Genomic DNA, 24,368 nt, shown 5'->3' with positions numbered 1-24,368 from the left:
CATGAGCTTTAAGTCTTCTGTCACACCTGGACCTACGATTCCTCGGCTCGAGTTCCGTCTCGGACAGGCTCCGGAAAGTGTCAGTCTGGCCCGGGTGCTCAATTCCGTGTAATCTGAGGAAACAAAAAGGTTTTTTTTGTGCACATTTACCCATTACGGTGCCAACTAATGTAAGTTACATACATTTAGAGTAAGCTTTCAATAGTCTTTGTTGCTTTATTTGCTGCAAATGGATCAGTCACCACGCCGGCATCACATTGTCGGGCACACTGGCAAAATGATCGCCACAAAATGTGGTTTCAGAGCTGCAGTAATTGTAAAAATGCCCAATTTTCCTAATTTTGGAGACAAAAGTGTGCCAGGATATCAAAGAAATCATTTTACGATAGATTTCATTGAAAATAACGGCGTACTAACCTGCAAAGACACCGATCCTCTCTACACGACTTGACGAGTGTTGAGGGCCGTCTCCGAATCAGTCATACTGTGCAGTTTTTGATGGCCTGTCACTTCAGCCGGATTTTTAAACCAATTGGACAGCAGTTCAGGCAGAGCTATAGACCAATTTCGACAACACCTAAAGATGCACACTTAGGTTTACGTATAATATTGAGGTCACTTAAATACAGATTCCCTGCTGTTTTTCACGCACGGTCTATCACAACAACATCGTTCCAGAAAAGAAGGCATTATATTATTATCATTTGTGTGTTTTCAGCTGGTAACTTGATTTAACTTGAACTCAGCATGATATCCAAACATGAAAAATAAGGCAAAGTAGTGTTATTCTGAGTAGATCTGCCTGACGGGGTTGAAGGCGAAGGCAGATAGCTGAGTGTCGGTCCAAAATTGGCGGGCTTTTTTAATAGTAAAAGGCTCAAAAAGTAAACAATAGTAATAAATTCAGATGAAATAAAGACATGAATTAGGTTCATTATTGAGATTGATGCAAATTAATGTCAAAATGTCACTGAAAAATAATACTGAGTGTTTACGTAGTCTTAGAATATGTCTCCGGAACAGGTTTCGGTGTGATTTTCCAGCATTTACCCCCCTCCCCCCCCCCTTAGGACCCCAAGTGCAACCGCCCAATTGCAAACAGCCCTAAATTGGGTCAAAATGATATCTGTCAGTCAGGTTTTGCAATACAGAGAGTTTTTGATGGTCAATTGTCAACATTCTGGCAGACGACTAACTGGGTCGGCAGTTCTTAAAGGTTACGCATCCCCAATTAATTTCCTTCTTTGTTATATATAGAATTCGCAATCTTTGATCTCAGATTTCACCATGACCGAGCGATAAGCCAATATATCACTATACATGACTGGAAATGTGGTTTTATAAGCTTACAAAAAAACTGCATTTGAAATCATTATATACGCCGTAACTCAAAATAATTACCTTAGAACATATGCACCGGTTTTGACAGCTACCGGCACTGCCATTTGAAGGCAAACACCATGCCCTACTATTGAGGCTGGCAACCACCAACATACAAAGAAATGCACAAATCAGGCATTTTGCCCTGTGACTTACACATGTACTTTTAAACTGATACCAAAACTTATCATTTCAAATACATTTTTAAAATCTTATGCACCAGGACCTGCATCATATGTGCTTAGTAGCAAACTGACTGCATGTAACCCCCCAAATTACACTTCCGTTTAGGGTTATGTAACCTATAAGGGAACCCAACCCCTTCAAATTTGAATTAAAGGCACTTTTTCCATAGGTATAATCTGTTTTAAAAAAGATCACAAAGTTCCAGTACGATGACACACAGATTTATTCATTAACGTTGACGTTGAAAGCGTCACGCGTAACAGCGTTTCGCGTCAAGAATTAAGGTAGAAAAGCCAAACTTGGTTACGTCTACATGCAGCACTTAGACTCCATACAAGGCATCACTATCGATTCTAATAGCAAAGCAGATAAAACATATGATTTAATAAGTGAAAAAATAAATCATCAATGGCATTATATGTGCATAATAGAAGGTTTTGAACAAGATTCGAACAAACTTTTTTGGGGGCATATTTTAGATAAAATCCATGTAGAAGCAGCATTTCTGATGTCATTTAACCCAACAAAAGGGCTTGCTTGCATGGAAAAACAACACACTTTACTTCCTGACTCAAATAAAGTCATCGTCAGACATGAGCTTTAAGTCTTCTGTCACACCTGGACCTACGATTCCTCGGCTCGAGTTCCGTCTCGGACAGGCTCCGGTTAGTGTCAGTCTGGCCCGGGTGCTCAATTCCGTGTAATCTGAGGAAACAAAAAGGTTTTTTTTGTGCACATTTACCCATTACGGTGCCAACTAATGTAAGTTACATACATTTAGAGTAAGCTTTCAATAGTCTTTGTTGCTTTATTTGCTGCAAATGGATCAGTCACCACGCCGGCATCACATTGTCGGGCACATTGGCAAAATGATCGCCACAAAATGTGGTTTCAGAGCTGCAGTAATTGTAAAAATGCCCAATTTTCCTAATTTTGGAGACAAAAGTGTGCCAGGATATCAAAGAAATCATTTTACGATAGATTTCATTGAAAATAACGGCGTACTAACCTGCAAAGACACCGATCCTCTCTACACGACTTGACGAGTGTTGAGGGCCGTCTCCGAATCAGTCATACTGTGCAGTTTTTGATGGCCTGTCACTTCAGCCGGATTTTTAAACCAATTGGACAGCAGTTCAGGCAGAGCTATAGACCAATTTCGACAACACCTAAAGATGCACACTTAGGTTTACGTATAATATTGAGGTCACTTAAATACAGATTCCCTGCTGTTTTTCACGCACGGTCTATCACAACAACATCGTTCCAGAAAAGAAGGCATTATATTATTATCATATGTGTGTTTTCAGCTGGTAACTTGATTTAACTTGAACTCAGCATGATATCCAAACATGAAAAATAAGGCAAAGTAGTGTTATTCTGAGTAGATCTGCCTGACGGGGTTGAAGGCGAAGGCAGATAGCTGAGTGTCGGTCCAAAATTGGCGGGCTTTTTTAATAGTAAAAGGCTCAAAAAGTAAACAATAGTAATAAATTCAGATGAAATAAAGACATGAATTAGGTTTATTATTGAGATTGATGCAAATTAATGTCAAAATGTCAATGAAAAATAATACTGAGTGTTTACGTAGTCTTAGAATATGTCTCCGGAACAGGTTTCGGTGTGATTTTCCAGCATTTACCCCCCCCCCCCCCCCCTTAGGACCCCAAGTGCAACCGCCCAATTGCAAACAGCCCTAAATTGGGTCAAAATGATATCTGTCAGTCAGGTTTTGCAATACAGAGAGTTTTTGATGGTCAATTGTCAACATTCTGGCAGACGACTAACTGGGTCGGCAGTTCTTAAAGGTTACGCATCCCCAATTAATTTCCTTCTTTGTTATATATAGAATTCGCAATCTTTGATCTCAAATTTCACCATGACCGAGCGATAAGCCAATATATCACTATACATGACTGGAAATGTGGTTTCATAAGCTTACAAAAAACTGCATTTGAAATCATTATATACGCCGTAACTCAAAATAATTACCTTAGAACATATGCACCGGTTTTGACAGCTACCGGCACTGCCATTTGAAGGCAAACACCATGCCCTACTATTGAGGCTGGCAACCACCAACATACAAAGAAATGCACAAATCAGGCATTTTGCCCTGTGACTTACACATGTACTTTTAAACTGATACCAAAACTTATCATTTCAAATACATTTTTAAAATCTTATGCACCAGGACCTGCATCATATGTGCTTAGTAGCAAACTGACTGCATGTAACCCCCCAAATTACACTTCCGTTTAGGGTTATGTAACCTATAAATGACACTCTATAATAAAAGCTTAAGGATCTCGAATGATCTGCTATTTGACTGTCACACGTCAATAAATATCGACTATTTTACGTATTTTTTATCTTCAACAGAACCAGTCTGTATATAAAACAATACTCGTGAAAACAGCACTGGGTTACATACAACTATGAAAATAGATATTTGGAAACGAAATTTTCAGGGGTGGATCCGTACCCGCGAATCTGAAGTTGGATCCGATATCATCGGATATTTCGGGTACCCGTTGCAGCCCTAAGAGAAACTATTCATAATTTAAGTCAACTCTCAATTTAAAAGATTTAACAACGAAATAGATAGATTTCGTGCAGGGGTTTTGTTGTATGTTTTGAAATAAATACTGTCGGTGATATAACAACATTTCAATAGAATTAAATGCAAACAACTTGAAATGCTTACACGAAACAAATATACCAACACTCAGAAGAATTCATTCTTGCAGTAGTAGTCGCAGTGGTGGTGAGGGAGGATTTGATGACAATAAACTTTTAAAAAAAGCATTGCCGATGTAGAATGTTGTTATTGCATCGTAAAACTATTGGATAAATAAAAACAAACAATATTTTATGCTTTCCGATGGTTTATTTAGCAATATCAGTGCATTAAACTGATATTTAACCGTTTTAAACAGTGAAAAATAACAGTGAAATTCATTGTTAACTTAAATTATTTAATTTATATTATTTAAATTAAGTTAGATATCTTTGGTTTCCGCATTGTGACTCCCAGTGTTACCAAGGGAAACTACTCTTTATTGAATGTTTATAAAAAAATACGGATAAGATTCAATTGAATATACATGTAGTAACATGTCCAACGGGGAATTATATTTGCAGAAATGGCAATAATACAAAAATAATCATATGTAATCATAAAATATAATGATTTTTTATAGATTTGCGCCACGAGTAAACATATATTTAATTAAATCGATCTTCCGTTAAATCCAACAAATACCCTCTCTCCCTACGTCCTTCGTCCCTCCGTCCACCACCCCCCCCCTCTCTCTCTCTCTTTCTCTTTCTGTGTGTGTGTCTCTCTCTCTCTCTCTCTCTCTCTCTCTCTCTCTCTCTCTCTCTCTCTCTCTCTCTCTCTCTCTCTCTCTCTCTCTCTCCCTCCCTCCCTCCCTCCCTATCTCCCTCCCTCCCTCCTCCTTCCCTCGCTAATTAAATGAATAATACTTATACAATAATTAAAATAGGCTGGTCCCTCATAGTAAGTGAAATAAAACAATAAGCGCGTTATGATTAAGCTTAACTGAGAATCGAACAAATAGTTGGATAATTGTTCATAGCTCCCGCCCGCAGTTTGTGTTCAACTACATATAATCTTGAGAGCACTCTAGAGACCAAATGTATAGTCCTATCAACATAAAACTTGGTCGAAATATTTCGAGATATGATATCTCGGCCAAGTTCGATACTGGGTGATCTAAGGTTAGATTGGAGAAAAGGCTTGTGAACATTTGTTTTATCTTCGATTTAATGAAACTTGCACATACCATTGTAGGTTATGATATCTCGGTCGAGTTTTGAAAGGTTCATACACGATCGAAAACATGCGGCGGTGCGGTATTGGATAAATGGCGATAGTCACTCCTTGAGAAACTAGAAGTCACAAGAATTTTTTTCTTTTAAACTGTATTCGACTTACGTGAACTTATGGTATATTTAAAAATCCCACTTTATTAAAAACCAGTGGACGGGTCGTGTTTTCGTATATGGCGATTGAGAAACATTGTAATCGCTCTACGCATAAGATTGTGTTTTTAATCTTCATAGAACTTGCTCATAACATTTGTAATGTCTTTCGCAAGTGGAAAATTGCTCCGGTCCGTAAAATCATGACCGCCTAGGGGCGGGGCAGGGAAATATTGTGAGCGCTCAAGAAGTCAGATTTGTGTCCAGTTTTCATAAAACGTGTTCAGAACATATGGTCTAACGATATCTCGTTCTCGTTTTAAAATGTTTCCGGTCTATTGAAAAATATTGCCGCCAGGTGGCAAGGCAGTACTTCTTATATGGTTATAGTGAAACCCTGTGAACACTCTAGAAGTCACATTGTATGTCAATTTTTCATGCAAATTGCGATGAACTACAATTCTACTGCTATTTGGGTTTTTAAATGGTTACGGTTCAATCAACAACATTGCTACAGGAGAAGATGTTTGTTTGTTTTACTTTTATAGGCTATATTGAAACCTTGTGGAAAAAAATTACGTCACATAATTTTTGCCTAATCAGCACATCAAAACATGTGTTTAAATGGTATCTCACCAAAGTATCTCACAAGGTAAAGCATCAACTTGAAGGTTAAAAGCCAAATGTAGTACAAACATCACACAAACTGCTAATAACAGTTTATTTCTTCGGTTCACAGGTGATCGATCCTTTTGTCCTCTTGTTTTTGTTCACTTACAAAGGATGTTCCGCCTGTCAGGACACCTTATTATCCGGCAATGAATACCAGTGACACGTGCGTTTATTAAAGAAATCCAGTCATACGAATACTATTTACAAGAAAGTGGACCCGATGTCGACTGTCTTGCACATAAACACCCAATTAGACCCCCGGAAACCCGACATGCTGTGAGAAGTTGGACATGCTAGGAGATGTAGCCGATATATTTCAAAGAATTTCGGTAGGGTAAGTAAATCCAGTTCTATAATTGTTAAAAGGCATTTTTGAAATTAAATATATTTTGGTGCATGCAAAGGAGGTATTACCACGTTTGTTATAAAAATCCTGGTTATTAATATTCAGGATTTATTAAAATATGGCTATTTAAAGTCGACGACGCAGGGATATGTCCCATATTTAGCACTTTATTTACAAATTTCTTTAAAGGTATGCCAGTGAAAAGTTTTTTCACCGATAATTATATTGACCAATGTCCCCGAGTAACATATCCGCCAGGGTTTCTTAAAAAAGTTCGTATTGGTGGAAAAATTCGACTTTACATACAACGTGTTGATGAAAAAATGATATGACATGGTGCTGTACAAAGATGTCGAGATATGACTTGTGTGAAGTTCATTTATGAACTTAAAAGCTCACTTTTACAGCTGATTTATGCCCACTCTGACGCAGTGTAGATCATTTTCATTGAACTTTGAGGTTTTATAATGATATCCGCTCTAAGGCTAAGTTAATTTTAGCTAATTTGTATCTTTTGGTATTGTTTGAAAATCATTGTAAATGTAAAGCAATTGATTCATACAGGTAATAATATACGTCCGGTAGGCAATCTAAACATTTATAATAATATTTTTTGCCTATAGTCCCAATTAAGCTCGATTGGTCATTGTCGGCTCGGGTACTACTTACAAGTACCTTGGGTACTCTTAAGTATACTTACATGCACCACGGGTACGGTAAATATACTAAAACGTACCCGGGAATTTGAACGCTAAATCGGTCGTTGTCGGCTGTTTTTTTTTAACTAATTATGTTCACATTTATGTCAAATTTTCTGTTAAATGGCCTCTATATTATCGAAACTCATACTCAAAAAGCATGTTGAAGCAGTTTTTTAACAGAGAAGTTTGTTTTAGATAAACAATATCGTTTTACGGTAATCGGTTGCGCGTTTTACGACATCGGATTTTAGGCGGGAATACAACTCAGGTACAGTCTAATATCGACCGGGAACGTTTAAGTATATTTACCGTACCCGGGGTACATGTAAGTATACTTAAAAGTACCCGGGGTACATGTAAGTAGTACCCGAGCCGACAATGACCAATCGAGCCCCCATTAAGGGCGGTAGACTTTCATAAATGTGAACTAAATTTGGATCTATTATACATGACTTCAAGTTGACAGCTTTGCAAGCATCTCCGACAATGCACGCATGTAAATGTTTGTCTCTTTTCGTTCTTTTTGGTAATGATATATGTAAAATATAAACATTTATTTTCAAAACCAAATCCGCGCCTCCTTCTTATGTGTATTTGCATAGATAACACGCATTTTTCATCTGATGAAGCCCGAAGCCTTGAAGGAATATATTCAGCAAGAGTTCAGCAAATTATAAAATCGTACCATCGCGTTGTCGTATTGCCGCCATCGAATTGTCGCACTGTCGTCATCGTGCTATCGCATTGTCGTCATCGTATTGTTTTACTGTCGTCATCGTAATATCGCATAGTCGAATTGTCGCCCTCTTGGTTTTAATGTGTAACCACAATGGCCCTAATGGTATTCCGTACTCTCCTATTTGCAAACTATACACTGTTAAATCATAACCTATATCTCATTATTTTTGTTTCAGGTCAACATGTTTGCCTTCACGTGCTTTTACTGTCCCAAGAAGTTGATATCATTGAAAGAAACTGTCAAACACATTAACAAATGTCACAAAAACGACACACTACTTTAGAAGAAGCTGGAACTTGATAGTGCTACCGGATTATTCGGTTATCGGACTCAAATATATGAAGGGGTTACTCCATCTACCCATACAATTGTAGTCAAAGACGACAAGTCAGTAACCGAAAGAAGACTCAACACAACACAACACTCGAATAAAAAAGGTGCTGGTGGAATATGCTTAGCAGATTTCGCGTGCTATTATTGTACAGAGAATTCAAACACTTCATGATAATGATGATGATGATAATGGTGGTGGATGAATGATGATGATGATGATGGGTTGGGTGAAAGTGCTACCCTATACTCACACTGGTGAGTTGAAGGTTCTTTGTCGTTCGAACTTTCACAATATATATTACAATCAAGTTTGCAAGGGGCTTTCGTATCCAAAAAAAGAAAGTCGTATTAAAACCATTATGACTTAAATTAAAAAGTCAGTATAATGTAAAATGTAATACAGAGGGGTTTTTTACACGAGATTAACGATATATTAATGAGATGTTTTCCATATTTGTAAAAAAAGCGTTGTATTGAAATATTCTTACGCGTTTATATATAACTATTATAACGTAACTAGGTACACGCTTACAAGTGTTATATTTCCAATACAATTGCAGAATTTTCTAACGCAACACGTATTCAAATCAATATAGCTCCATTACTTTAAATGGATTTTGTTGATATTTTAGCTAAGCCTAATTCAACACATAACTAATACTTCCTGTAAATTTATTCCTGTACAATTGAAATGGTTTTACAATGATGATTATTTTACAGCGAGGCTTTCTCTTAATCTCATTAATATTCTAATAGAAAATAATGAAATTAAAAACTATGAGACGCCAGTCCTAAAGACAGCCAGACGATAATACATGCTAAAAATAATATTATATTAGGTTTTGAAATCAGGTTAAAATTCAATCATGTACAGACAATTTGACAGATCCACAAGTGTTTTTTTTATTTGCACATGTTTATACGAAATCGTCGGTAACAAAAATACACAACAGTATTAAAATTAAAGTATACCTCACTGTTTATTGATTTACATCATTTTATTATTTAAGTTCATGATAATCCTCTTAGTTGTGTAAAACACAGTATAAGGAAATACAAGTTTGACATTGACTAAAAAATAGCACTTTCATAGCCGACAGCAACATGTGCAATTCAGCTGTGCTTCAATAAGTCTGTATTTCAGCTCAAACAGTTGTTGCTCCTGAGAGATTCGGTTTTTCAGTAACAGAATTTCAAGATCTGTTATTTCGAGCTGTTTTCTGTTTGATTCGTCAGCACACTCTCTACCGTTATTTTGAGTAGTATTAGCTGAAACGAAATAAAGTAAGATGTTAACAAATATACAATCAATATTTCTGTAACGGCGTGACATAATGCAGTAATTTTTAAAACGAATATTATCACATGCTAATGTAAGAAGGAAAGTAAGTATTTTAAACATATGTATATAAATTTTTCGATTGGTTTAGGCTTAAACTGGTGATAAGTAAAGCATAGTTTCCTACTTTTAAAGCATAATGTATGTATCAAAGGAGCATTTCTTAAAAAAATGGTTCGCTAAATACGAGTATGGCTATAATGGTCAAGCAGTACTGAATATGAGACAAATAGTTAAGAAAATGCTCGCATATTTTAGTATATTTGACGAGTTTGCTAAGTTTCAGAGATAGTCCGCAAATTGCTTAAAACGATGCATTATGCAAATATTTATTTCATGAGGCGAAATATTTATTAATATTTTAACTGATCAAAATAAATTAAAATCAGTAAAATCGAAACGATAAAACGCATGGCGATATCAGTGATGAGAGGCGACAAAGTGTTCGACCTTCCTGACTAGTGTCGATAGTAAATATTTCATTTGAACCGAGCGTCTTTGAACATACAAATAATTACATATACTGCTTGCACACGAATTTTCTGGAAACAACCTACACAACGTTGAAGGACATAATCATTTAATGACACTGAATGATATAAAGAGAATAACAGGTAACTGCCTGAACGTTTTGTAATATATCAGGCAAGGCTTTAAATTACATAACGGTGAGGCGTGGCGAGTCTGACATATTACAAAACGATCAGACAGTAACCTTTTTTCATACCACTGACACCATGCATTCCACATTCCAAGAAATAATAACATATTATTGTTACGACCGGTAGCCGCTGCATTGGTTTAACGAGTATAATCTGTAATTAAAGCCTTGTTGGGTTTCGAGATTGAAAAACTGTATGCGGACATTATTCGAGTTGCGTTAACGATTATACTGTTTTTATCAGAATTGTTTTTGTTCTTGTTTTTAACAAAATAGCAATAAGAAAACGTGTAAAATATAATAAATTGCAAGTAATAAATAAATTTTAAAAAATAAGTCAAATGAAATATTAAAAAAAAATCAGCTGATTTTCTTTTAGGATTTTGTGCCATATTTAAAGTGAAAACAATGAGAATTGTTGCCTGTGTCTTTATTTTGTTTTAAATTTTAATGTGTTGCTTTAAGATAGTCACATGCTGGGGAAAATGATGGACCACTGTGGTTAATCGAGTATATCTTTAAAGTGTCCGACCAATGCATCCTACAATGCTACTTAGTTTTACGGGCTCTAATTTATAACCATCGGTCTTGCAATTGAGAGCAGATACGTGACAAGATATTCATCGAGATGGTCATTTCATAAATTTTAGATTTCCTTCGTTTTGACTTTCAATTCAACATATTTTTGGAATTGATTGACGTGTGCGAGTGTTTTCAGGAGTGTTTTTGTGATCTTTGTCTTTGATACATTTTTTAACACATTTGGTTGCTATTTCTAAGGCCTATATGTTATCACTTCTGTGTCATTCATTGATTTTATTTCAGTAAGAGTTTCTCTAGGACTTGTATTCAAATTGACAAATTCATTCATGCATGCATCAAGTGGCTCTTTAAACTCGGATTTATAGCAAACGTGTTGGTTAAGTCTTCCTCTGACAAACCGGCATCCTCAAAATTGTCAAACTTAACCTAATGCACACAATCTGACATTGTAATGTTTATTTGTGTTATATACATACGTTTATTTTTTGTTTAAATTGTCATTTTCCAAATAAATGAATTTGTAACTATTTATACACAATTCCTTATGCAAAATTGACAAACTGCAGTAGACGGAATATGTAGCCTACGAAATAACTTAATATTTGAAATTATTTATCAATACATATTCAAATAAGTTAAATTATATTTTGTTCTACTTTTATGTTTCTAACATATATTAATCAATACAAATTACATAAAGATTTATTATTAAATGTGTTGCTATTGTACTTTTTTTATACTTTTTTATTGTTGTATTTTAATTATTCTCATTTTTGTATATTTATATTTGGTGCTGTATGAATTTGTACATGTCCTTTGACATAGGACATTTGCATAGTAAGGTGTGTCTAAAAAGTAGTCAATTTGTTACATGACGGCATCAGCATTTTTACATTTATTCTTAATATTTGGAAAATTCGATTTTAGCTGATCTAATGCTTTCTGTGGATGAAATGTAATACATCTTGAAATTAAATTGTTTGTTTTGATGAATCTGATTAGTTTTTACAATAAATATAATGTGCCTTTTAAGTTTTAGTAAAATGACCTACCTCCACACATCGACTAATATAAGAACTTCCTCTTCAACATGATTCTTGAAATTTATTATACCTCACTTTTATTCACAATGCTAAACTCCCATAGGCCATCGTGACATAGAAATACTGTCAGACCCAGCGGGAAAAAAATTACTGTCCAAAAAGAACTGTCGCCTGCTGCCTTGGCAATCACGTGCCACCAGCGGGAAAAAATACTGTACAAAAAATACTGTATCCCGCTGCCTTAGCAACCACGTGCGGAATGTTCCAAATTATTCTGTCCCACTCGCGCATGCGCAGTACGCAGTTTTGCCTTTCCGCTGTAAACAGACGACAAAATGGCAAGTAAACGTTTTTTCAACGATAAGCGAGGAGGATTTGAAGGCATTGGATCGTGACAAGGACTCTAAAAACACTAAACGTGTAGTTTAACATGGTATGAACTTGTACAACGAATTTCTTCGTTCCAATTACATGGGTCTTGGTGATCTCGTGGAAAATCCAGCGGAACTTAACAACCAGTTATTGAGTTACGCTTTTTTATGCATCTGTACGTAAGAAAAACGACGAGGAACTAAAGAAAAAATCTTTGGACAGTCTGAAGTATGGAATTTCCAAGCATTTGTTAAGCACGTATAATATTAATTTGAAGGACAAGCAATTTTCATCAAGTAATGAAACCTACAAATCAAAAGTTAAGCAGCTTAAGCGAAGTGGACATGGGAGTGTCGACCACAAACCTGTAATATCCGACAGCGATCTGGAAAAATTAAGTGGCAACAGTGAACCGTTAAATATTAACATATTAACACTCCATGTGGTTTTCAAAACAGGGTGTGGTTAAACTTAATGTACTACCTTCTGAGGAGAGGTCATGAGAATTTAGGGTCAATAACGAAGTCAACATTACTATAGCAACTGATTCAACCGGGAGAAAGTTCATACACCAGGTCATCGCAGAATCAACAAACAATCACGGGTAGGTTCAATTAAAAAAAATATATAATGTCAACCTTTCAAATCGTAGTAATTTTACTAAAAGCTGGCAGTTGCTGCAAAGAATTTAACTATAAAAGGTGGCTGTTAATTTGTTTGACAGAGGAAAAAAACATAAATTACATGGAATTTTAGTGGTGAAACCGCATAATCTTTTAGCAAAAATATCTATTTTCGGTTTCAGGCAATATTAAATGTCAGACCAGTGTCTAATTAAATGAATTCATCTTTTTAGGATTGACGATACGCCTGATGATACAACAGGATAAGGAAAGATCTACGAGCAGCCTGGCAGTACGTTTTGTCCAGTCCAATGCTTTGAGAAGTACCTATCTAAACTGAACCCTAAACTCGAAGCCTTATGGCAAAGACCGTTAGAATCATTTCAAGAGACCAGTGACATTTTGGTATTGTGCTGCACCATTAGGAAAGAATACTTTGACTGTGTTAACCAGTGTACTTTTATTTTTGTTATCAAAATATAAATGGTTATTCATTGCTGAATTTAACTACAATTATTGCATCTTAAAATTGGTCATGGTTCTTATAAATTGTTCATGTTTGAAAAGTTTGTTCGGTATAATAAAATAAATATTACATGTCTGACAGAGTGACCCCCGTCAGACATGTAATATTTATTTTATTATACCGAACAAGTGATAAGAAATTGACTGTGTTAACCTTCAAATCCTCCTCGCTTATCGTTGAAAAACGTTTGCTGGCAATATTGCTTGCCATTTTGTCGTCTGTTTACAACGTCATAAATTGCGTAATCAAGTGATAAGAAATTGACTGTGTTAACCAGTGTACTTTTATTTTTGTTATAAACATATAAATTGTTATTCATTGCTGTATTTAAATTCAATTATTGAATATTAAAATTGTACATGGTTCTAATAAATTGTTCATGTTTGAAAAGTTTGTTCGGTATAATAAAATAAATATTACATGTCTGACAGGGTGACAGTAAATTTGTCAACTTTCGGAAAAATACTGTCAACCTCGGCTTCGCCTTGGTTGACAGTATTTCCTCAAGTTGACAAATTAACTGTCACCCTGTCAGCCATGAAATATTTATATAATATCATGCAGCGTTATATCAGGCAGATATCAACGTAGCGGTATGAGAACATTTACCATTCGACGTCGGTGATGTCGTTGTGTTAATGGCGGACGAAGGAGTGCTTGCTTGTAGTGGCACTGAAACAAGACACTTCATATGACTATATCTTAATCGGTAGGCCTCGTAGACATGCATTAATCTGATTCACAAAGGAAAATGTTGGACACGTATTAAATGTCGTTTATAACGGGCCAATATATACCAAAAACATAGTGATTTAATATACATTAACCGGAACGTAAGCTGCCAATCATTAGAAACAATTACATAATAACTATTAAAATTTACCAGTTGTATTTGCTGTATTTGCTAAGGTCGTACTTGTTTTCTGAAAACCTTGCAGCGCTGGAAAACGAAGTCAACAAAATCTAGTTTGTGTCCATAATGCGAAAAATTTCAATAAACATCAAGACATCATGCGTTCGAGGACATCTGAATGTGGTTGTAAATGGCAGTGTTTTTCTTTTTTCAGATGGTGGCACATATCAACGTAACACGTTGTGGTCTGTCACAAGTCATTTATCTTTAGGAAACCAGCTTAAAGCTCCTGCAGCCTTATTGGGTTTCGAGATTGAAAAACTGTATACGGACAATATTTGAGGTGCGATAACGATTATACTGTTTTTATCAGAAGTGTTTTTGTTTTGTTTTGAACAGAAATAGCAAGAAGAAAACGTGCACAATAGATTGTAGATTTCGTTTTGACTTTCAATTCAAAATATTTTTGTAATTAATTGGCGTGTATGAGTGTTTTCAGGCGTGTTTTTGTGATCTTTGTCTTTGATGTATTTTAACACCTTTGGTTGTTATTTCTAAGGCATATATGTAATCACTTATGTGACATTCATTGATTTTATTTCAGTACGAGTTTCTCTAGGACTTGTATTCAATTGACAAATTCATTCATGCATGCATCAAGTTGCTCGTTAACTCGGATTCATTTTAAACGTGTTGGTTAAGTCTTCATCTGACAAACCGGACATCCTCAAAATTGTCAAACTTAACCTAATGCACACAATCTGACATTGTAATTTTTATTTGTGTTATATACGTATGTTTGTTTTTGTTTTAATTGTAATTTTCCAAATAAATGCATTTGTAACTATGTAATCACAATTTCTTTTCAAAATTGACAAACTGCAGTAGACGGAATATGTAGCCTAAGAAATAACGTACTATTTGAAATTAAACACAAATTTCATTAAGATTTATTATTAAATGTGTTATTATTGTACTTTTTTAATACTTTTTATTGTTGTACTTTACTTGTTTTCATTTATGTCTATTTATATTTGTAGCTGAATGAATTTTTAACCGTACTTTGACATTGGACTTTTGCATATGAAGGTGTGTCTAAAAGTATGCATTTTGTTACATGACATCATCAGCCTTTTTATATTCATTATTAATACTTAGAAAGATCTATTTAGCTGTTTGTAATGCTTTCTGTGGATGAAATGTAATACATATTGGTATTAAATTGTTTGTTTTGATGAATCTGATTCATTTTTACAATAAAACATAACGTGTCTTTTACGTCTGAGTAAAATGACCTTCCTCCACACACCGACTAATATAAGAACTTCCTGTTGAACAGGATACAGGAAATATGTCATGCAGCGTTATATCAGGCAGATATCAATGTAGCGGTTTGAACACATTTACCATTCGACGTCGGTGATGTCGCTGTGTTCATGGCGGACGAAGGGGTGTTTGCTCGATGTTGCACTGAAACAAGACACTTCATATGACTATATTTTAACTGGTAGGCCTCGTAGACATGCATTAATCTGATTCACAAAGGAAAATGTTGGACACGTATTAAATGTCGTATATAACGGGCCAATATATACCAAAAACATAGTGATATAATTTACATTAACCGAAACACTAAGCTGCCAATCATTAGAAACAATTACATAATAACTTTTAAAATTTACCTATTGTATTTGCTGTATTTGCTAAGATCGTACTTGATTTCTGAAACTCTTGCAGCGCTAGAAAAAGAAGTAAACAACATCTAGTTTGTGTCCATAATGCGACAAATCTCAATAAACATCAAGACATCATGCGTTCGAGGACACCTGAATGTGGTTGTAAATGACAGTGTTTTTCTTTTTTCAGATGGTGTCACAGATAAACGTAACACGTTGTAGTCTGTCACAAGTGCAGCCGTCTGTATTTCCAATGAAATAAACTTTGGCATAATGAGTCTTTGCCATTGTGTTGTTGGGCATAGTTTGGTCATTCAGCAGAGCGCATCATTGAGCATATTAAACTAAGGACTGTTTGATGGGAAGAGAGTATGGTGAAGGCAAATTTAAAGTCATGTAAAAGCATGATGAGGGGAGACATCGAGAACCACCCTTAACTACACCATGTTTGGAAACCATCAACTGGTCGTGTTCATAAACAAGTAGACGATGAAACTTAAACATGTTCCATTTCGCATTAGCTTCCAATAAAAGCATCAGTTTGCTTCAGCGTCATTTGAGAGAACTTTTTCTCAAAAATGGACTTTACTAATTTGCCAAAAAAATAAACACAAAGGCAGATAGGTCTAATCAGTCTGACATGGAAAAGCATTGCAGACAGCGTTACGACACAATTCAAATTAGAAAATGTGATGACATTCTTTTTTTTGTAAACCACCAACTGTTAAGAGCAAAAACCTGAATTGGCAACCTAATCCATTCATTGATGAAGATCAAATTTAACTAAGATGTAAAAGAAAAGACAGTACAGAGGTTGATTGCTGCAAGTAAACATGTTCTGCCAGCTGTTGAACAATACATTAATTATACTACAATCTACAAGATTTTAATACAAATACATGAATACAAATTTTGAAAGAGATATTTATACCATAGAAATAGTCTGTTCAGTTTTTTTCACATGTTCAATGAGGATCCAAACTTTTGACTGAGTATACTCTTTAAAATTATAAAGCATGTCCAGTCGATAAATCAATGCACTCATAATCTGCTGAACAGATTGCACTACAACCTGTGTGTTTTAATGCAAATGAAAAAAAACTATTATAAGAACGTTGTTATTATAGACGACACACGTGAATTTATATTAAATATTCTATTTAAAATATTAAGTGCACACTGTATTTCTATATGTAAAAGACCCTGCAAGTAATTAATTTTGTATTTAACTTATTATTTCTAACCAAACAATTAGATTTTCAAGAATATCTTACCATCGCAATACTTTTCATCTTCTCCATTTTCACAATCCAATTGCTGGTCACATCTCCACTTGATAGGTATGCATGTGCTTCCACAAACAAATTCTGATTTCTGAACAAGTATAGAAATCTGCAAGAAACAATAACGTCGTGTGCTAATTGTAAAGCAAAACAGATGCCAATAGATTTATATTATTGTGTTTTGTTTAATCAAATGTTAGGGGACACAGTGACTTCAAAGGGATTATAAGTGTTTTTTCTAGTATGTAACATCTATACATCAAATACAAAGCATATATCATTTAATATGACAATTCAATAATAACTAAGCACAATACTATATACAATAATGTATAAATCTTACATAAGAAATATGAAAAATGGATTACGTTTATATACAATAAGATACCATATACTGGGCCAATTCTTTTATTAAGCACTAAATTAATCATTAACACAATGCAGATGTTAACATATTTGAACTGAGTAGATGCATTTTTTAACGGAAATCGATTCTATCAACTACAACAACAGGAAATTTCAAGTTTAAAATAATCTATAAATAATTTTATAACGCATAATCAATATTCAAAACTTCCAATATCATGTTTATAAACAAATTAAGGCACAAAACATTTCACATGATATAAATGTTCTTCTTTTCGTTCGTTCTTTGTAATACTTTAAAGAGTGTGTTTTCAATTTATTAGCAAATTTCTAGCAACCTACTCAATATTTCATGATTATTCTATATGGTGGATCACAGTTGGTTAGCGTGTGGATATGATACTAATTAGTATAAACATCATTTTGAATAAAATATAATCATATTATAACGAAAAATCTACTCCTCTGAAAAATAATTTCAATGTTATATATATATATATATATATATATATATATATATATATATATATATATATATATATATATAGGTATTCAACTCAAAATTACCATAAAACGGGGTGCATCGTTTTGAACAGCCATAACTTCATCAATTGTGCAGCGATTTCCATAAACTCGGTCTTATTCAATGCAGAAATCGATTTCCTTTCTGGAAATTTACATATCTTGTGATATTTGTTATAAATGCCGGGTCAAAACCACATTCCCTTGTTAAAGCTTAACGGCTTTATTTCATTTCTTTCAAATTTAAGTTAGGGTAAAAGTTAATACGATGAAATTTAAACAAATAAGGAAAATAACGTACGACAATTAAATTCATCCGAGCCGTCAGAACAGTCAGTATCCCTATCACATTTCCACGATAACGGCACACATTTGTCGCCTGATGCACAGGCCATTTGTCCAAAGCTGCAAGTTAGTTCTTGTTTAACTAAAACATATAGTATCGCAATGAATTGATACATTCAATCAATAGGTTACATTAAAACTTAAAGCAGTTTGATAACAGTTTAAGCTGAAATTAAATAGTTTTAAAATAATCGCATCAATAAAAACACTGCATGTTACAAATTGTGTCGGTGAAATAACATCAACACGAAAATAATGACATTCAGAAATTCTCAATTAAAAAACATTCGCCGTCAGGCAATTTGTCACTCGATATATAAATATGTTGTCTTACCAAGTCCAAATAAATAAAATCCCACACAACACTGCAACAATCTATGCAAAAGCTCCATTTCTTTATGTAGAGTGGTTTAGTCCTGACTCATAAAAAATGTAGCAGTTAAATTATGAATTTGTCCCAAATACCGCACAGCATAACTGTCAATCTGCTTTATGCAAGTGCAAGCAATCGTGAGTACTTGAGAAGGAGGGTGCGTCACAGTCGCCAGGTTGTGTCAATTAAATAAAATTGGATGCCAAAGCCGACTGGCGACAGAATACTGTTGCGCGATGGGCTAGTCAAAATTAAGCGAAGTGGCTATTAAGTGGCGAAGTGGTAAAACAAGTTTATTTTAACCTTATCATAATGAAAATAGGGATTAAGATGATAAAGATGCTGCTGCTGTTGCTGCTGCTGCTGTTGCTGCTGCTGATTGTGATGACGACGACGGCAACGCCGACGACGACGACAACGCCGACGACGGCGACGACGACGATGACGACGATGACGATGATGATGATGATGATGATGATGATGATGATGATGATGATGATGATGATGATGATAATGATGATGATGATGATGATGATGATGATGATGATATTGATGATTTTGTGATGGTGACGACGATGACGATGATGATGATGATGTTGTTGTTACAGTAACGATATGATTTGTGTCATAAGCACATAAAATAGCAACATAAAACGTCATTTTCATTGTATTTATTAAAACGTTTAATTCAAGCATACTTTAATCGCATTTTTTTTAAGAAATGGATGACATAAGGGTATAACAAGAAACCCATGCATATCGCATATATAGAAGTTGACGCATTGTCCTTAAGAGTGTTCTAGTTTTCATTATTAAGTTAACATGCTTAATATAGGTGTGTTCAATGGGTCTGTAAGTATTGTACGTATAATTAATCTACGACAAATGATATGAAGGCTGCTTGATGCATCCCACCGTCCACTTTATTACATACCAATTCAAAATTCATTTTCACCGTGATAGGTAAGAACTTATGCGCAATAAATTTAACAAGCTTAAAAAGTTTATAGAAATAATATGGATCATTTTCACATATGGAGTATGATACAGCTTTCATTACTGCCAGAACCATTTTAGGCGACTTGACTGGACGGATCGGATGGAGAAAAAAAATTACTACAGCATTCACTTCTCGTTTTTCAGAAAAAAAATCTCACAAATGCATCTAAAGTTAATATTTAACATGTAATTTAAAAATTTCACATTCGTACCAAATTTCTTTTCATGACCGCTGTAAGATCTTTGAGTCTGTCAATAAAATAAATAAACGCAAGAATTGCAGATAATTTCTCCGAACGGAAGTATCCCAGTCCTTTGAATCATATTAATATTTAATTAACGAAATATTAATGTATTTTGTTCAAGAAGGTTTTGGAAGTAAGTATTTTTGGAATATATTTGTTTTTAACTACGAAAGTATTAAACTTGTGTGTATGTATAGAAAAATTATTGTTTTTATTATCGTTGGTTTACTCTAGTTTTAAGTTGATATGTAACTTGTAAAAACATTCGCGGTCTTATATGCAAATATACATTTTGAACACTGAACAAAGAAATACGACTGAAAACTAACATGGTTTTGCAATTTGTTATCAGTATGACTATGCAAGAAACATTCATCTGGCATTTTTGTCCGCTAAGGACTCATCTTATTCAGACGTCTGTAACGGTTCGGTAGCGTCTGGTGTTCCCGCGCTGTCGTCTGCTGGTGTTCGTGTCGTCTTCTCAGAAGGCGGATGGTTCTTGGCTGCTGGGGTATCTACAGAGTAAAATGGCATGCTGTATAGTCCGCAGAAAACCAGAAACAGTAAGTACGTGTCAATATGGTTTTTTTTTATGTGCTTAAAATAACGTCTCTATTTTTTTAGTTCAAATTTTTCACCAGGAAGATGAAACAAGCCTACGCAAATTATTTAATATAAGGGATTTGCACGTGTGTGATCGTGAGAAAAACGCTTTTCAATCAACGACTGTAATAGACATGTGAAATACTGAATAAAATATTAAACCTCGACGCTTAATTTGGTATACAGTTGAACATGAAACGACATTGAATGAAAATGAGCTTGATATCAAATTAACGAGTAAACAATCACTTAGTCTAAAATAATTATCATACAAAAGATAAATATGCGTCATTGTTTGACAGTAAAAAGAGCAGTCTATATTCTTGTTGGAAATCAAATTGAATTACATGTGTAAAAATGCGTCAAATATTGTGGGCGATTATATGGCGTCTAAATATTTCCATACTTCACAATGTTTACAGCAACCGTAGCAATGTGATGTGAAACCGCGCGGTTCAACAAATATAGGGAAATTTCAATGTAGAAATATTCCACAGGAAACATGATCATGTATATGTTATATGCTTAGCACTGCACTTCGTTCTTTACTTCCCGAATATGTAAATATGGGACATTACAAAACCAAGGAGCATTGCATCATTTGGCGTCTTCTTACCGATTTATATCTCATCCCCGCTCGATGAGTTGACGTAAAATCTGATAGACATATTACATAATAAAATACGAAACCGTCTAATGTAAGTAACGATAAAAATAGATATTATGGAGATTGCAATCGTCATAGAATAGAATAGATCGAAATCGTTCGAACACTATCGAAACACCCGTTATTCCACGTGACATTGCAATTCCGTTTAACCACGTTACGAAGTAAAAGCATTGTTCTGTTACAGTGAAACAAATGGAACTCCGCATAAATGACAGTCTGCATGGACGTAGCCGAAAAGGGTGTGACTTATGGCGCACTGCTGACAATTATTTTTGTATTTAAGTTGAACCAACAAATCCCATTAATTGCACTGTTTACGTACATACAGAAGCATGTACGTAAATAATGCATGTTTTCGATGTGATGAAGAAGACGAATTGATTTCGTACTTGTTCGTTTACATTAAATGATATTCATATTTGGACAACTACAATGTTTTATCCGAAAATGGCAAGACAGCCATACGTTTGATTAGCTTGCATTACATTTGGTTTTTGCTCAGGCTGGTCATATTATTTCATTTTAGTGATTCTTCATAAAGTTGGGGTAAACATTAAACAGGGAATAACGTGGGGACTTGCACAAGGACGAACACAGAGGCATGTGATTTCCAATATATTCTCTCAAATAATAATTCATATAGCATACCTGCATACATATTGTATATTGAATATTGACATCTCTTATGCGACGCAAGTTTGCATTGTGTCGCACAAAATAGGCTTAACACAAGTATTAGAGAACGGCACATTGGAACATTTGCTCACGTTTATGTGGCAACGCAAAGAACAGTCGAAGGTTCAACATCCAATATTCAAGAAACAAGAATAAAATATTTATAATTCCCTGCTCACTGTGTCACGCGTTTGGCTACGATTGCCGGTTTGCCTTTATGGTGTATCGCATCCACTACATAATTATTTTTTTATGTAAGTTCACATATTGTCTGCACCTCAATTCGAGCATAAAAGGGGAATATAGTTTTTGATTGTGTATCCGCAATGACGTACCTTACATGGAGTATTGTTTTACGTTGTACTTCTTAAATCAAGCAATTATATATTTTGCACGGTATTAAATCGCATGTATTTTTTAAATAAGCAGCATGCCAAAATAAACATAAAGCCATTGCGTGGTCGAGGTTTGAAACATATTTAATCTAGTAAAATGAAATTATTCTCGGTTTGATAAATACGGTATAGTATGGTTTTATACATATTATTTACTAGAGAGATTATGGTAATGGTTTAGCGCGAAAAATGCACGGGTTTTGTGTTTAAGATTTAGCGCGAACGCGCACGAGTTTTTCGTTTTGGGATATATATGATTTGCAAATGTATTCGGTTTTTTCGAAACTACATAAGTTGTCTCCCATGAATTTGTTGGTTTATATGCATAACGCTTACATGTATGTATGTATGTAAAATTATATAGAATTAAAGAAATACATTATCAAAATTTGACGAGATCTATTGTGTTTTATTTTACCCTTTTAATATCATGTTAAACCTTTTCTGGCAAAAATAAGATAAATACCTCATGTTTATCCAAATATGTCTTACATTTATTGGCTGAATTCATAGGAATGAATGTCATTTCACAGTAAAAAGTGAAAATTATCGATAATTTTCACTGTTAAATTTCACTGTTTGAAACAGTAAAATTATCAGTTTTCATTCAATGATATTTCTCAATAAACCACCGGAAAGAATAAAATAAATAGTAACAATCAAATATAAGATATTTTTACCTTGCATAAAGTTATTATAGCACTACAATTATAGATCCTTTATTGGATAAACCACATTCGTCGATTTTATCATATTCGAGCATTTGAAATCATCATTTATTTTCAAATGAAAAATGCCACTTGAAACATTGACTTTTCAGACAATATTTACTGCATCATAACATTCAGTAAATTTAAATAAATTCAACATTGTGCATTCAAATTAAATATAACCAGGAAAAAGTAACATAATTAATTACTTGTGCTCTGGCGCTAATCGGCCCAAAAAATCTCTACTATTTTCTGAAACATATTGTATATCTAAATACTAAAGTTTTCAGACGACATCAAGAATAATAATACATTCAGTATATTATATAAACATTATGTAAACTTATACAACAAAACATATGTGGTGTCGGCGTGGTTATATTGTTTGTGGTGTGTAGCCCTAATACAATCTTCTGGCACTTCGTCATGTTCGCGGATATGAATTTAGAGTTGGATAAATGATAATGTCTATTAAATTGTTATATTTTGAGGACAATACTAACATATTTAACACATATTGTGTATTTTTTTAATTAAAGATTGAAATGAACATTGCAGAAAAAGTGTCGATATTGCCTGTATTCGTTCATATCCGCACTTTTTGGTCATATCCGCGGATATGAGTCATATACGCATTTTAGACGTACCGCTTTTTACCCGGGATACTCGTGATACCTACCCGAATGGGAGACAACTTATGTAGTTTCGAAAATCCCGAATTGAGGGTGTATTTGACAGGCAAAAGTTATGAAAAAGGAAAACAAAGGGGTGATAACCCCGCCCGCCCGCTCTTAGTGGACTTATGTATGTCTTAATAATTGGTTATTTTATTTTTACGTTTATAATTTTGCAATAATAAAATCGATATGAAGTTTATTTTCAGTTCGATTTTTTAGTCCATGTGAGATGGGATCTAAAACGAACCGATTCCTTTACCGAGAAAGTCGATGAGTGTATTTACATTTAAGTCTGAAGCAGCTAAGTTTTCTTGATTATTATGACTGATCTTTTACTTTATATATTGTTTTTAATGTGAATTTTTAAGTTATGTGTTTCTTATTTGATACTTTCACTTCCCTGAGATAGTACTTACTGCATACTTATTGAAATCTTGGTATGTTTAAATTTCAGTTTTATCATTTTTTGTTTACGTACGTCATGAACGCTTAATTTTAAAAGGTATTCTTATTTTGACGATTATTTATTTTTTCGTTTTGATTGTAGCTGGTTAGATGTTGACG

General features: G+C 34.3%; 1 protein-coding gene across 1 annotated transcript; it reads right to left on the bottom strand.

The window, feature by feature from the left end:
- Nucleotides 1–8,963: 8,963 nt before the first annotated feature.
- On the bottom strand, nt 8,964–18,941 carry LOC127850255 (uncharacterized). The gene is made up of 8 exons (XM_052383134.1): nt 18,792–18,941; nt 18,414–18,539; nt 17,216–17,333; nt 15,948–16,004; nt 15,673–15,735; nt 14,296–14,352; nt 14,022–14,084; nt 8,964–9,574 (listed from the first exon to the last, which is right to left on the bottom strand). Exons 2-8 carry the CDS (start codon nt 18,426–18,428, stop codon nt 9,393–9,395), a joined length of 555 nt encoding a protein of 184 aa, XP_052239094.1. The 5' UTR covers nt 18,429–18,539; nt 18,792–18,941; the 3' UTR covers nt 8,964–9,392.
- Nucleotides 18,942–24,368: the final 5,427 nt, after the last annotated feature.

This window comes from Dreissena polymorpha, chromosome 11, assembly GCF_020536995.1.
Source record: "Dreissena polymorpha isolate Duluth1 chromosome 11, UMN_Dpol_1.0, whole genome shotgun sequence".
NCBI lineage: Eukaryota > Metazoa > Mollusca > Bivalvia > Myida > Dreissenidae > Dreissena > Dreissena polymorpha.
The sequence above is the reverse complement of the archived record's forward strand: the minus strand, read 5'-3'. Positions and strand labels throughout refer to the sequence as shown.

What these genes read in the sequence shown, in the direction of transcription:
- LOC127850255 (XM_052383134.1), bottom strand. An exon ending in AGATGAAAAGTATTGCGATG is followed by an intron (nt 16,005 to 17,215) that starts GTAAGATATTCT and finishes TTCTTTTTCTAG; the next exon opens with CGCTGCAAGAGTTTCAGAAA. An exon ending in AAATACAGCAAATACAATAG is followed by an intron (nt 15,736 to 15,947) that starts GTAAATTTTAAA and finishes GTCTTGTTTCAG; the next exon opens with TGCAACATCGAGCAAACACC.